General features: G+C 43.3%; 2 protein-coding genes across 2 annotated transcripts in view; both read right to left on the bottom strand.

Annotated features, from left to right (window-relative positions):
• Positions 1 to 15,950, bottom strand: part of LOC134394365 (retinol dehydrogenase 16-like) — a 118,376-nt gene that overhangs the window by 8,451 nt on the left and 93,975 nt on the right. Inside the window, exons 2-3 of the mRNA XM_063119758.1 lie at positions 8,419 to 8,740; positions 5,501 to 5,759 (exon numbers count right to left, since the gene is read on the bottom strand). Coding sequence (XP_062975828.1) covers positions 5,501 to 5,759; positions 8,419 to 8,731 — 572 coding nt within the window. The 5' untranslated portion in view covers positions 8,732 to 8,740. The remainder of the gene's footprint in view (positions 1 to 5,500; positions 5,760 to 8,418; positions 8,741 to 15,950) is intronic.
• Positions 1 to 15,950, bottom strand: part of LOC134394364 (retinol dehydrogenase 7-like) — a 260,477-nt gene that overhangs the window by 150,554 nt on the left and 93,973 nt on the right. The gene's annotated exons all lie outside the window — the stretch shown is intronic.

Raw genomic sequence — 15,950 nt, 5'->3', positions numbered from 1 at the left:
TGGGAGTCATCTTTCAATCGTCTGGCTCATGGAAGAGTCAAATCTCTAATGCCATTGCAAATGCACAGAGGAGTGCCAAATCACTAATTTATTTTTTTTATGCCAAAGGAGGACAGTACATACCATCAGCCTTACAAGTGTTTTCCGCCAAGGTATTAACACAATTGCTTTACGGTGCACAATTTTGCACTTACAGCAATTTTACTGCTATGGAATCCACCCAAACAAAATTTCTGAGAAATATTCTTTGTCTTCCAAGCTGAGTGCCCAACGTACTTCTACGTCTAGAGACAGGTCAAATCTCGGTTGAATCCCGTGCCTGGAGGTACAAGTTAAACTTCTGGCTAAAAATGACATTCTCTCCTCAAGGCTTGGCCCCTTTGACTCTGACTGATGCATTCCAGTCTAAATGGAAAGGGCTGTGAACGAAAAATTGTGCATTTTGGGTTTCTCGCGAAATGCCATTTTGACATTAGGCCTTTCAAAAGCCAAGGAGGATATATTTCACCGTATTAGTGATATTGAGTTACAAGATCATATAAGAGCAGCAACCCCATATCCTGAATTTAGAGATCGGGGGCAGGCTCTCCTTCCTGCAACATATTTAACTTCTTTAACTATTCCAAAATACAGGAAAGCCTTCACGCAGGCTAAATTTAATGTGCTTCCCTCTGCATTTTTGGAGGGTAAATTTAATAATATTCCATATTCTAAGCGCCTATGCCCCTGTAAAGCTGACATGATAGAAACTGTGGATCATGTATACTGCTCCTTTTATTGTGACTTTCGGCATACTTTCATCACTCCTAGTTTACAAGGAATACCTGGGAGATCTGATGTGTTCTATACAGACTATCTTTTGGCTGATCAGAACTCTCAAATAACCTCCAAGGTGGCTAAATTTTGTGCTGCGGCAATTGCTTGTCGGCGTGGGATGATATCATCTGATTGTGACAATGTTTTAATCTATTAAAATATGTGGGACATATTTTAACTAATTAATTGTTACCATATATTGTTTTATTCATAGTCTGATTTTATTCTGTTGGTTTGGGAATATTATATGTGCTTATATTGTTGTGTTGTTTTGCTGGTCTTGTGACCGTAAATAAAATTCATTCATTCAAGTCTTTGGCAGGCATATATAAGGAGAGGCGCTTCCTCAAGTATTGAGGTCCAAAGCCCTTTAGGGCTTTAAACATCATTACCAATACCTTGAATTCTGACTGGTAGCGTATAGGCAGCCAGTGCAATTCCTCTAAGACCGGGCAGTCTAGCTGCTGCATTTTGCACTAGCTGCAACTTCCAAGTCGTCTTCAAGGGCAGCCCCACGTAGAGTGCATTGCAGTAGTCTAATCGGGAAGTTACCAGTGCATGCACACTGTGGCGAGGTTGTCCTGTCCAGGAAAGGCTGTAGCTGGTGGATCAGCTGAAGCTGACTTTTATTTATTTATTTATTTATTTATTACATTTTTATACCGCCCAATAGCCGAAGCTCTCTGGGCGGTTCACAGGACTTCAAGTACTCTGTGCCACAGAATCCACCTGGGCATCCAGTGACAATGATGGATCTAGGAGTACTCCCACGCTATGTACCTGCTCCTTCCGAGGGAGTGCCACCTCATCCAGAACAGATGGCTTACCCAATTCCCGGACTCGGGAACCACCAATCCACAGAGCTTCCGTCTTATCAGGATTCAGCTTCAGTTTATTGGCCCTCATCCAGCCCATTACAGCTTCCAGGCACTGGTCCAGCACCTTCACAGCCCCAGCTGACTCCGATGACAAGGAGGGTAGAGCTGAATATCATCAGCCTACTGATGGCACCCAACCCCCAAACCCCTAATGACCTTACCCAACGGCTTCATATAGATGTTGAACAGCATGGGGGATAGAATAGAACCCTGTGGCACCCCACAGCTTAATTGCCATGGGGTGGAACAAGAATCCCGCAATACCACTCTCTGGAGTTGGTCCTGCAAATAGGAGCAGAACCACTGTAACACAGTGTCCCCTACTCCCATCTCACAGAGCCGGTCCAGTAAGATACTATGATCAATGGTATCAAAAGCCTCCGAGAAGATCAACAGGGTATCACTCCCCCTGTCTTTCACGCAGAGGAGGTCATCAGTCAGAGCCACCAAGGCTGTTTCAGTGCTGTTCCCTGGCCGGAAACCAGACTGAAATGGGTCCAGATAATCTGTTTCTTCCAAGAACGTCTGAAGATACCCGGCCACCACCCGCTGAAGCACCTTGCCCCAAAAAGGGATATTAGCGAATGTGGACCTGCAAGGAGCAGTGAGGCCACGTTTCTGACAGACCAAGCCAGGTGATTCTATGGCCTCCGTTTGGTAGCCTGTAGGAGCACCTGCCTTATAAAGCACATGAAAACTGTTATTATGGTCTGCCAGTTTGTTTGTCTTTAGTAGTCTGGGGTCCAGAAATCTTCAGAAGGAGGAATAGTGTTATATGGTTGGAGTCTGTCTAAATTATCTAGCACTACTGTGCCTCCCAATAATTTATAGAACTATTGATCTAGTTCAGCCATGCTATGTTCCAGTAAAAGGAAACCCCTTCCTTAGCACGATTTCTAACATAAGGAAAGGGCTTCCGAAGTGTGTACATGTCAAAAGACAACAATGGGCCAATTTGCATGTCACAGAGACAATTCCTGGGTTGTTTAAGTTAGAAATTGTGAGGACAAGTGGAGTACATGTGATTTCTGCTTTTACTCAACTGAACCATACTCTTCACGCAGATACTTAATATATTTATAGAACTATAGATATTGTTCAGGGATGCTCTTTCCCAGTAAATGGAAGCGCCTCCCTTACCACAATTCCTAACATAAGGAAAGGGCTTCTGAAGAGTGTACAAGTGAAAACAAGTCAACCATGGGCCAGTTTGGACATCACAGTGCCAATTCCTGGGTTTAAGTCAGAAAGTGTGGTGACAAATGGAGTGCATGTGCCACCTATCATCCAGAGGCCCCTAATGTATTTGTGGGAAGCTCTGCAAGCATTGATCAGTTGCTGGCAGTGTTTCTTCCAGCTGACACTGATTTAAAGAAAATAGTTGGTTTAGCTTTCCTGGAATTGCTGGGAAAGGCAACTGAGAATAGTTCTAACTCACCTACTTCAACAGGATATGAGATGTCTTGCTGTAAGATACCAAGTGCAGAGGAAATTAAAATGCTTAATGAAAAATAAGCTACAATTTAGAGATGCAAAAGTAGTGATTCTATGAAGGAAAGGCATAATGATTCAAAGCAAGGTCACAATGAATTTTGCATAACTTAATATGAAGTCTGGCAATGATGCTTATCAGTTAACAAACAATACAGCAATGCATTTTGTGTTAAAATATTAACACAATAAACCAAATCAATCTATTTTTCATTTAATTTTGTTACATATACATGCTATGGTTCGAAGCTTTGTTAAAAAGAAAAATATAAACCCAGAACTAATGTTTTCCTTTATATTAATTCTCCAAGGAAGGTTTATTATTATAACCTTAGAACGTAAGCCTAATTGATGGGACAGGTATGTTGTTCTGGAGCTGATTACAATATAAGGTTATATTCACAAGATAGTATAAATGTGGTCGGATATTTGGTTATATGAGCTCTTAGAATCATAGAATAGCAGAGTTGGAAGGGTCCTACAAGGCCATTGAGTCCACCCCCCTGCTCAATGCAGGAATCCACCCTAAAGCATCCCTGACAGATAGTTGTCCAGCTGCCTCTTGAATGCCTTTAGTGTGGGAGAGCCCACAACCTCCCTAGGTAACTGATTCCATTGTCGTACTGCTCTAACAGTTGGGAAGTTTTTCCTGATGTCCAGCTGGAATCTGGCTTCCTTTAACTTGAGCCCATTATTCCATGTAATGCACACTGGGAGGATCAAGAAGAGGTCCTGGCCCTCCTCTGTGTGACAACCTTTTAAGTATTTGAAGAGTGTTATCATGTCTCCCCTCAATCTTCTCTTCTCCAGGCTAAACATGCCCAGTTCTTTTAGTCTCTCTTCATAGGGCTTTGTTTCCAGACCCCTGATCATCCTGGTTGCCCTCCTCTGAACACGCTCCAGCTTGTCTGTGTCCTTGAATTGTGGAGCCCAGAACTGGACGCAGTACTCTAGATGAGGCCTAACCAGGGCCGAATAGAGAGGAACCAGTACCTCACGTGATTTGGAAGCTATACTTCTATTAATGCAGCCCAAAATAGCATTTGCCTTTCTTGCAGCCATATCGCACTGTTGGCTCATATTCATCATCTAGAATTCTTCATCATCTAGAATTCCTTGTCTTTGGAAAACTAAAAGCTAGTCAGCTTTATAAGAAGAAATGGTCAAGACTTGTGATGTAGAAAAATTATCTCCTACTGAACTGTTAAATTCTTGAACTCTTTAGTAGTAAGAAATGTTTATGAGCTATTGATTTTTTATCTTAGGCTATGGACAGATTCAGCTGTATTATTCAGCAAACTAAAATAGTGTTCCCGGAGCTTTGCCGAAATTTTCCATGGTGCAAGAGGATGCACGTTTACACCTGTGCAAGTGGACGCCCAAATATAACTTTCATTGGATTCTCCTTTTTCACATAGTTCAGACTTGAGTTTCCACTAGTGCAAAGTCTGAACTATGTGAAAGAGGAGTGGCAATTTTCACATTGTCATTCATTTTTTATTTTTAACTTTCACGTTTTACTATAAAAAGTATATATTTATAACAAAAGTGAAAAATGGATTCAAAGTTAGTTCTGTTAGCAGTTCTTCACAGTACAAAACCAGAACTGAACCCACCAACCAATTTGTCATGTACTTTATGTTGAAGTGAAGTTCATTCATCAGCCATAGGTGGCCTAATGGGTAACCGGAAGCTTCCTCAATATTGGAACTACAGGGAATTCCAAGGGCAGGTTGGGAAGCCTCGGATGTGCTGGATCGAAAAACCCCTCACTCACTCATCATGCCCAGTATTGAACCTCACACCTGTCAACTATATTTTAACTTCCATTGGATTTGATGCAAAGGAAAATAATCAAGAATTGCTGGGGAAAATCCTCCCTAAGAAGGTACTGTTCTTCATTGAGCAGGGGGTTGGACTCGGTGGCTTTATAGGCCCCTTCCAACTCTACTGTTCTATGATTCTATGATTCTACTGCTCTCACCCCGGCCAGAGCGAGCCAGCAGAGTTGGGAAAGTGGGGATCTTTCTCCTCCACTTAGAATTGCTCTATCAGCAATGAAATATATGAAACAAAGAAAAGAATAAAGAAAAAGAAGCCTTAAGCAACCTGCTAGGCAGAAAGCAACATATCCTTGTATGTCTTGATGGGCTAAGACATCCATAGGGAAGAGGCCATTATTAAGAAGTTCCTGGACCTAGAACCACACATCAAATCACAGACTTGTGTTTTGAAGAGAAGAACAGTAACTATGCCACTTGGAAAAAACATGCTATTTAACCCAAAGAAAACATTATCGACCTGGTATTTTTTACCTCAGATTGTCAGAGAAGGCTTCCACTCCATATTTGGCTGGGGAGTATCCTCCTCCAAACAAAGGCAGTCTTCCCAACGAACTGGCCATATTGACCACCCTCCCTCTGGCTTTTCTCACCAGGGGCAGGAGGTGCAGCGTCACATCAATCAGCCCAAGTAGATTGACATTGATCACCTTTGCAAAGTCATCCTTGGTCATCCATTCATTGGGACCAGCTGGGACACTTATGCCTGCATTGTTTACCAAGCCCCAGAGCCCTGTGTAAGGAGAGAATATACATATTTAGGATCGTCCTTATCATTCCAGTTTCACACCTATCTTAAGAATGGTATGTTTTCAATAGACTTAAGGCAATTATAAAATCACTATGAGAAAGCTTCCGGAATCTGGCTTCCTGTAACTTCAGCCTCTTCTTCTGTGTCCTGCACTCTAGGATGATCGAGAAGAGATCCTGGCCCTCTTTTGTGTGACAACCTTTTAAGTATTTGAAGAGTGCTATCATGTCTCCCCTCAATCTTCCCTTCTCCAGGCTAAACATGCCCTGTTCTTTCAGTCTCTCTTCATAGGGCTTTGTTTCCAGACCCCTGATCATCCTGGTTGCCCTCCTCTGAACATGCTCCAGCTTGTCTGTGTCCTTCTTGAATTGTGGAGCCCAGAACTGGATGCAATACTCTAGATGAGGTCTAACCAGGGCTGAATTCAGATGAACCAGTAACTCACATGATTTGGAAGCTATACTTCTATTAATGCAGCCCAAAATAGCATTTGCCTTTCTTGCAGCCATATCACGCTGTTGGCTCATATTCAACTTATTATCTACAACAATTCCAAGATCCTTCTTGTTAGTAGTATTGCTGAGCCAAGTATCTCCCATCTTGTAACTGTGCATTTGGTTTCTATTTCCTAGATGTAGGACTTGGCATTTATCCCTATTAAATTGTGCATAATGACCAGCAGCGGGCAATTCCAGTGCCAATCATGCGTAAAAGTCTCTCTTTTCCCAGTCGATGCTCCAGCATAGAGAAATGAGCCTTTTATGCATAATGACCGGCAGCGGTAAAAGATTCCCTTCTCCCTGCTGGGGCACCAACAGTGAGCAGGAAGACTTTTATGCTCATGACCAGGAGTAGCACCATGGCTGCTTCCCTCTCTGCCACTGCCGCTGCCACTGCCCTCCATCCATTTTGCACACCTCTCTCAAAAAAGAGTGTTGTGCAAAGTGGCCAGCAATGTCTGCAAGCCAGCCTGACTCAGTACAGGTAGAAGAGGCAAGGCTCTGGTGCTAGAGTCAATAGTAAAACTGGCTTTAATATAGTTTTTTTTAAAAAAGAAGTTTTTCTTGACAATATATAAAAGATGTGCTCGACGTTTCGGATTACTGAGAATCCTTCAGGAGCTAAAATAAATGGAATTAATATACTGTTATAAAAATGTAACTTAAATTGTACAACATAGCATATATCAAACAACATGGACAACCCCTAAGAATATAGAACATCTTGAAAACATTTCTGTTGTCTCTTACCATGACCATTGTAACTCTAGTTTTCATAACATAGTTTTTACCTGAATTATTCTCACATCAATACATACATATCTTCAAGCCACACATTTACTTTTTAAGCAAAAGAATTCTATATGAAGTCACATTTACAATCCAGTTTACTCAAGACCAAATAACCTGACCCCAGTTTCAGAGCGGGTCTCAAAATAATGTACTTAAGCAATGCTACTCATTATCAGTCTTATACAGTATGGAGAAAAGACCAACCTGTAACGCGAAACGTTTATTTATTTATTTATTACATTTTTATTTAGAGCGTTTTTATTTGGAAACGTTTGTCAAGTATTCTTTTGGTGTTCTCTTGAATGAGGCAGTAGCCTCTCTAGAATAACAGTCTATATCACCTGACCCTAATCGTTACTGATTTATAAATACCCTCATACCTCAAGATGCTGCAGCCTTAGTGATTCTGTCAAAACTTAAGATGAGATAAGGTTGGTCTTTTCTCTTGCATAGCTGATATCTCACCTACTTCTCTCATTCCCTCCGCCACCTTCTCCAGTGCTGTCAGTGTCAAGTATGTACAAATTAGCCTCTCTGCAATCTTATATGTTTCCCAACTGCACTTTTCTGCCTTTGACTGCTGAAACTTACAAGGACATTGACAAGACAGGACTATACATATCAGAGGAACCATGCATGTGCAGTAGTGACGAAATACTATTTTTTTTAAAAAAGGATGAAGACAATTGTGCAATTTTCAGGAGCCAAAAGAAAAATATGATACCCTTTGCAATTTTTTTTAGGCACTGAAAAGAGTCAGGAATGAAAAGGGATAACCATCTGAGCGGAGAGGGGAGACACAACAGCTTCTGCCAAGAAATACTGGATACTGATTGGGGGACTGAGTTGGAAGGAGGAGGAGAAGAGCCCCTGGTGAGCCCGATTGTCTGTTGGGTGCATTGTGGTCCGTTCCACAAATGAGCCACATGGTGTAGCTTATTCACAGGGTGGCTTAGCATGATGTGTAAACCCACTCTGTGCCTTTAACAGTGGCTTGATTGGCCAGGGTGGCTTTTTGCCATTATTAAGGAGTCACCCAGAATCTTACAACAGCCCATGGTTCTGGGTAGCTTGATACCTATGACAACAAGCCACTGTGCCTGGGTTTGCATGACAAGCTGTACTGCGAAGGGCAATTATGTAGATTTCCCTAGTATATAAGCAGCATATGGAGAGTCCTTAACAAACCAGTGTAGCTTGTCAACTGCCTATTTGTTGTGCAAACCAGCTCAGTGGCTTGATGGGCAAAGGCACAAGAACAATCCAGGGAATTTTATTCTGATCAGTAAGCAACCCTAGCACCTCTTAGTAACATTTGAAGAAAACCAATCCCATCTCTTGCCAGTCACCTTTGTTCCCTATGCATGATTTCGTCCACTCGGTCACTGCTGCAACACTCTCTGTGCTGGTGACGTCTAGAATGGTGGTTTTCAGACGCTCCGATGTGGCCTTCTCCAGCTGCTCTGCCCCCTTCTGAGTGAGACAGGCTGCCAACACATGCAGGCCCTGGAGATCCAGCTGTCTGGCCAGCTGGTTCCCAAAGCCAGAATCACAGCCGGTGATGAAGACATATTTCTCTCTGAGGTTCTCCACAATCTGCCTCTCCCGGTACCATCGGCGAAGGAAGTAGAGCCCCAAGAGGGCAGCCAGGTAGAGCCACATGGTTAGGGGCTGCAGGGAAGAAGCCAGCAGTGTGTGAGAGCATATGTATCTAATAGACCCAGGGAGAATTGAGTTCAAATCCTCTCTCAGCAATGAAGGCCACTGGGAGATCACTGAGAGCTCTATCACACCAGTGATTTATTGCACACTCGCCATGCCTGGTATGCAGTTTTTCAGCCTGGTAATCACATGACATCATCTATATCCTGCACTCATTTCGCCTCTTCCCCTCCATGTTTGGTTTCTTTTTGGAGTGGGGAAAGCCTGGATTATTTTCCCTCCCTGCAAAATAAATGTGCTCCTCCCTCCCTTGTATTGCTGTCCTTGCATTCTATCTGACCACCCTGTTCTTTGTTGGGTGTGTGTCTAAGGGCGGTCTTGCCAACAAAAGAAGAGGGCAGGGTGGTTCTCTGCTCAACCATAAAGGGGGAGGGAGAAAGGTCCCATTTAACTCTGTGTTCTTACTTATGAGTAGGCATTTTCACCTTCCTTGCCTGCAGCTCCCCCATTTTTAAAGCTAAAGAGATCAAACTTGGCACAGTGATAGCTCCTGTTGTTCATTTTTTAATGGACCCAGAACTGTTGTTGTTTAAAATGGATACTGTTTTATACTGTTGTTTTTATATTTTTGATGGTTTTAAATTTTGTATACTTTTTTTAATGTTCACTGTTTTTAACTTTTGTAAACTGCCCAGAAAGCTTTGGCTATGGGGCGGTATAAAAATTTAATATAATAAATAAATAAATAAATAAAGAGGGCTTTCAGAATGCCAAGTTTGAATCAGATTAGTTCAACCCTTGATTTCAAGGAATTTTTAAAATGGAAATTAAAAATGCTTACATCTGTGTAGGTTCTAATGAAAAAGAGATGGCATGGTGATAGCTCTTAAGGAGGGCTTTAGCCACTCCATGTTTGAATCAGATTGGTTCATCCCTTGATTTATCATGATTTTTAAAAATTTCTTCCCATTAAACCCATTTTCCTGGTAGTCCACAAGTGCAAAGGATCAATCTTCCTTTCCTTTGATCATGCGAAGCTATGCATCTCCAGGTTCATAAACTACAGGCCTGCTGGTTCCCTTACTCAAGAGTAAATCCCATTGATTTCAAGTGCATTTACATCCAAGTCATACTAAAATCCCATGTATGCTTACCTTTGAGTAAACCCCTTTGAGCATAAAGAGACTTACTTCTGAGTCTGTTGAGTGTAGCCATATACGTACTCTGGAGTTTAGGAAAGCTGATTTTAATAAACTCAGAACTATGATAAGTAAGGTCCCATGGCAAATGAGTCTAATGAGAAAAGGAGTGCAGGATGGGTGGGAGTATTTAAAAAAGGAAATTTTAAAGGCACAGTTACAAACAATTCCAACAAGGAGAAAAGATAGAAGACAACAGAGGAAACCAATGTGGCTCCACAAAAAGCTTAGAGATGACCTGAAAACAAAAAGGGATACATATAGGAAGTGGAAGGAAGGCCAAGCTACAAAAGAAGAGTACAGACAGGTGGCACAGAAGTGCTGAAATGGCGTCAGGAAGGCTAAAGCTGAGAATGAGCTGAGATTAGCGAGGGATGCTAAAAGCAATAAAAAGGCTTTCTTCAGATACGTGAGTAGTAAAAGACAGAGGAAAGAAATGGTGGTTCAACTGCTTAATGAGGATGGCAAATTGATAACAGATGACAAAGAAAAGGCTGAAGTGCTCAATTCCTACTTTGCCTCCCAAAAGCGGGTCTATGACCCCCCTGGAAAAAGTGAAGCAGAAGTTGAGGGGGCAGGATTACAGTTTGAGATTGATAAACAAACGGTCAAAGAACACCTAATTTCCTTGAATGAGTTCAGATCTCCAGGGCCCGATGAACTGCATCCTAGAGTAATGAAGGAGCTAGCAGAAGAACTCTCAGAACCTTTGTCTATTATCTTTGCAAAATCATGGAAGACGGGTGAGGTGCCGGACGACTGGAGGAGGGCTAACGTTGTCCCTATCTTCAAAAAGGGCAAAAAGGAGGAACCTGGGAACTACAGACCAGTCAGTCTGACATCCATCCCTGGGAAAATTCTGGAGCAGATTATAAAGAAGTCAATCTGTAAACACCTTGAAATCAATGCGGTGATCACTAGAAGCCAACATGGATTTGTCAAGAACAAGCCCTGTCAGACTAATTTGATCTCATTTTTTGATAGGGTAACCTCCCTTGTGGACTGTGGGAATGCTGTGGATGTCATATATCTTGACTTCAGCAAAGCTTTTGACAAAGTAGCACATGACATTCTGATTAACAAACTAGCTAAAAGTGGGCTAGATGGAACAACTATTAGGTGGATTCACAGTTGGCTACAGAATCGGACTCAAAGAGTACTTATCAATGGAACCTTCTCAAACCGGGGAGAGGCAATGAGTGGGGTATCACAGGGCTCAGTCCTGGGCCCAGTGCTCTTCAACATTTTTATTAATGATTTGGACGAGGAGGTGCAGGGAAGACAGAAACAAACTTCAAAGTGATCTTGATAGGCTGGAGTCCTGGGCTGAAACCAACAGAATGAAATTTAATAGGGATAAATGCCAAGTTCTACATCTAGGAAATAGAAACCAAATGCAGAGTTAGAAGATGGGGGATATTGGCTCAGCAATACTACAAACGAGAAGGTTCTTGGAATTGATGTAGGTCGCAAGCTGAATATGAGCCAACAGTGCGATATGGCTGCAAGAAAGGCAAATGCTATTTTGGGCTGCATTAACAGAAGTATAGCTTCCAAATCACGTGAGGTACTGGTTCCTCTCTATTTGGCCCTGGTTAGGTCTCATCTAGAGTATTGCTTCCAGTTCTGGGCTCCACAATTCAAGAAGGACGCACACAAGCTGGAGCATATTCAGAGGAGGGCAACCAGGATGATCAGGGTCCTGGTTGCCCTACAAAGCCCTATGAAGAGAGACTGAAAGAACTGGGCATGTTTAGCCTGGAGAAGAGAAGATGGAGGGGAGACATGATAGCACTCTTCAAATACTTCAAAGGTTGTCACACAGAGGAGGGCCAGGATCTCTTTTCGATCCTCCCAGAGTGTAGGACACGGAATAACGGGCTCAAGTTAAAGGAAGCCAGATTCCAGCTGGACATCAGGAAAACCCTCCTGACTTTTAGAGCAGTACGACAATGGAATCAGTTACCTAGGGAGGTTGTGGGCTCTCCCACACTAGAAGCCTTCAAGAGGCAGCTGGACAACCATCTGTCAGGGATGCTTTAGGGTGGATTCCTGCATTGAGCAGGGGGTTGGACTCGATGGCCTTGGAGACCTCTTCCAACTCTGCTATTCTATGATTCTATGATTCTATAAACAGAAGTAAGACCTCATAAGTAAGCATAGGGTTGCAGAGCACTTCTTTCCAGTTTGCAGTTTTAGACTTTAAAAAAAGCTTCTGAGTTACCACACTATTAAAAGTAGGGGTGTGCACGGACCCCCCACTCCGCTTCTCTTCCAGATCTGCGATTTGCGGATCGGGCCGCTTCGCTCCGCCCCCGCTGCTCCGCTCTGTCTGCTCCGCTCCGCTGCGGAGCTCCAGATCCGGATCGGAGCTCCTTTTCCCCCCCCCCCCCCCATAGGCTTGCATTAAGCTAAGAAAGTATACAACTTTTTTTCTGTTAAAGTTATAAACCTCAAGTTTGGCACCGACACCTCATGGATGTAGACACACGCACGCCAAGACTCAAGGCAATCCCATCATCCCCTGATTTTTGGGGAATTTATGAAAATCGGGCACCCCATTCACACACCCTCCGATAGCTCCGTCAATTTGCACGTTAAAAACCTCAAACTCGCCACCATGATAGCTTATCCAGGGATTCACCCACACGGCAAGACTCAAGGCAGTCCCATCATCCCCTGATTTTGGGGGAATTTATGAAAATCGGGCACCCAATTTGCAGACGTGGACTGTTCTCTGACATTTGGACAGATAAAAAAAGGGAAGTGGGCACACTCACAGATGCCATCTAGACCCACAATCATGCCAAGGTACAAGGCAATCCCATCATCCCCTGATTTTTGGCGGAGCTTAAACCTGCAGACAGCTTAATGGTGCCATTTCAAAGGAAATCCCAAGATGCCATGAATTGGGGAGTAGAGAGATCAACCTAAATATGAATCTTCTTCCACACTTGAAAAATGGATTTGGAACTTCCAAAAGTCTAATTGAGCGCAGGAAGGACTTCTCCCCTGAGTCAAAGCCAGACACAAACCATCCCTGCGAGGCAGGCAGAGGAGGAGGGAGGGAAGGCAGGCAGGCAGCAGCCATTTCTGGGGGCATAAGGAAATGAGCCAAGGATAAGCCAGTAATACATATAAAATTCAATAAATAAATAAATGAACAAAGGAGGGGTGGAATTAAAAGCAGCAGTGTTGCTGAATAAACAACAAGAAGAACTTTTATAAAAAGGCTATATCTGTCTTTTACCAGTAAGAGGGGTGGTGGTGGACGTGCCCAAAGGGGGAAGCATCAGCCATTTGACTGGTCCTGTCTAGGTGTCAGTCTTTTAAGAAGGAAACGCTCACTTCAACTCATGATAGGCATTGCTCCACTGAGTTACTCTTTTGGAGGGCTCTGATGGCCGTCCAAGTACAGGAGAGTGAGGGCATATCCACATGCCCTAGGGGAGCTCATCCCTTGTACCACATGTATTCAGTTGTTCCCCAAAGTTAGGGTGGGTAGCACTGCTGTGTGTTTCCTATCTGTTAGTATGATTTCAGGTTGTGTTAGTGCATTTGGTGGAGCTACTGTTTTAAAAAAACACTGGGAAAACTCCGTTCAGAGTAGAAAGAGAAGTTTCCCAGAATCCCAAGTTACCCGTTTTGCCTATCCCCTCTGTGGCGTTACACCCCACAAGTCAATTCCCAAAGGTATGTCTGGAATTGTAAGTCTGTGGTTTGTAGAATGTTGGCCTGAATGGGCGGAGTTAGAATGACTTGGGAGAGGGGAGGAGTTATATATAAGGGAATGACTGAGGGGATTGTGAGTTCTGTTCTGTTCTAGTTCTTGGCAGATGTTCTTTCCAGGAAGACTTGTTAGGTACTCTTAGAGTCTGTAGTGCTCTCTGTATTTATGGTACTTAAGTTCTGGGAAATTTGAGAGTCAGTGTAGTGAGTGGTGGCTTTAGAGTGTGGTGTGCATGTAGAGGAAGTATATTAATCAATACTGATAATGAAGAAAGTTCAAGAGTGATTGTGTGAGAGAGGAAAGCGCGAATGTGAGAGTGACAGGATTGTATGGAAGATTTCAAAAAAGTTTTTAAATGTTATTTGAAACAAAGCTTATGAACTTTTAAAAATAAATTTTGATTGTTTATTTTAAAACTACCACAAAAATCCCACGTGTCTGTTTGGCATTTATCATCTTAAGTTTACACATTCAGCACCCACTCTGACAATCATTCACCTAAGCAGATATAACTCACAGCGCATTAGTATATATATTAAATCCTTCTCCAATTTAAACCCCTTTCTCCACATAGTTTGGAGGAAGGTGGGCTTTATCCCTTGCCTCAGGCGTATCAAGCAGTGGTGTTTGGCTTGAGAAGGGAGTAGCCTCGGCCAGGTCTGTTGTTCAGAGCCTGTATTGCCCCATAAGAAGTGGTGGCAGACGTGAGGTCTGGTGTTCAGAGCCTGTGTCGTGGCAACGTCGGGATACGAAGTAGACTCTGTTCATTTTTAGTGACAGAAGTCAAAAAGGATTTTATTTGTGAACAGGACAGAGGGTGGTTACTGTAAAGTAGGCATGTGCTCCGCTCCGATTAGGAGCGGAGAAGCAGTAGCGGATTGGCCTGCTCCGCCTTACCCAGAAGCGGAGTAGAAGCGGACCGCGGACCCCTAGAAGCAAGGCGAAGAGAAGCGGACATTTTTTGGAGCTCCTAGTTCAGGCGGAGCGCTCCAGTCGCCATCTTGAAAACATTTCGCCATAGGATTGCATTGCGGGAAATAATCGCGCATAACTAGGTTGTTTTTGAAGCTATCGTTCTGGAAATTCTTGTGCACAGAGTCGTGGATGGGGGTCATTTTGAGACTACTCTCACCTCTCTGCGTCGTGCGGATCGCGTGCTATATTTTTTTAAAAATTGGGTCAACAAACATTACAAACAGGGACAGCGCGGGTCAAACGGAGGTTTTCGCCCATAGGATTGCATTGCGGAAAACAATTGGGGATAACTGGGTTGATTTTTAAGCTATCGTTCTGGAAATTCTTGTGCACAGAGAGTCGTGGATGGGGGTCATTTTGAGACTACTCTCACCACTCTGCGTGGTGCGGGTCGCGCGCTAGAATTTTTTTAAAAATTGGAGGGAAAAATACCTTTTTCAAAGGGCTGAGGGGCAGAGTCAGCTCCTGGTCATGATCACATGATCCCAAAGTTAGAGGAGGGCATAGGCAAAACGGGTAACTTGGGATTCTGGGAAACTTCTCTTTCCTCATCTGAACGGACTTTTCCCAGTGTTTTTTAACACAGTAGCCCCAGCAAATGCACAAACAAAACCTGAAATCATAAACTAAGCCAAGAATAAGAGATAGAAACACAGCACTGCTACCCACCCTAACTTTGGGGAACAACTGAAAAGATGTGGTTCAAGGGGATGAGCTCCCCTAGGACATCTCATCGTGGACGTGCCCCCACTCTCTCCTGCACTGGAAGGCCATTAGAGCCTTCCAAAGAGTAAAACGGTGGAGCAATGCCTATCATGAGTTGAAGTGAGCGTTTACTTCTTAGAGCTCTCGTGGTGAAGCAATGGCTGTCTTGAGTTGAACTGGCAGCTGCTTCCCTCTCCCCCGGGCACGTCCCCCTATTACTGGTAAAAGACAGATATAGCCTTTTTTTAAAAGTTCTTCTTGTTGTTTATTCAGCAACACTGCTGCTTTTAATTGCACCCCTCCTTTGTTTGTTTATTTATTTATTTATTTATTTATTTATTCCATTTTATATGCATTACTGGCTTATCCTTGGCTCACTTCCTTATGCCCCCAGAAATGCCAGCTGCATGCCTGCCTTACTTCCCTCCCTCCTCCCCTGCCCACCTCGCAGGGATGTTGTGTGTGTGTGGCTTTGACTCAGGGGAGAAGTCCTTCCTGCGCTCACTTGGAGTTTTGGAAGTTCCAAATTTTGCAGGTTTAAGCCCCGCCAAAAAACAGGGGATGATGGGACTGCCTTGAGTCTCGGCATGCATATGTATCCCTGGATAAG

This window comes from Elgaria multicarinata, chromosome 3, assembly GCF_023053635.1.
Source record: "Elgaria multicarinata webbii isolate HBS135686 ecotype San Diego chromosome 3, rElgMul1.1.pri, whole genome shotgun sequence".
NCBI lineage: Eukaryota > Metazoa > Chordata > Lepidosauria > Squamata > Anguidae > Elgaria > Elgaria multicarinata.
The sequence above is the reverse complement of the archived record's forward strand: the minus strand, read 5'-3'. Positions and strand labels throughout refer to the sequence as shown.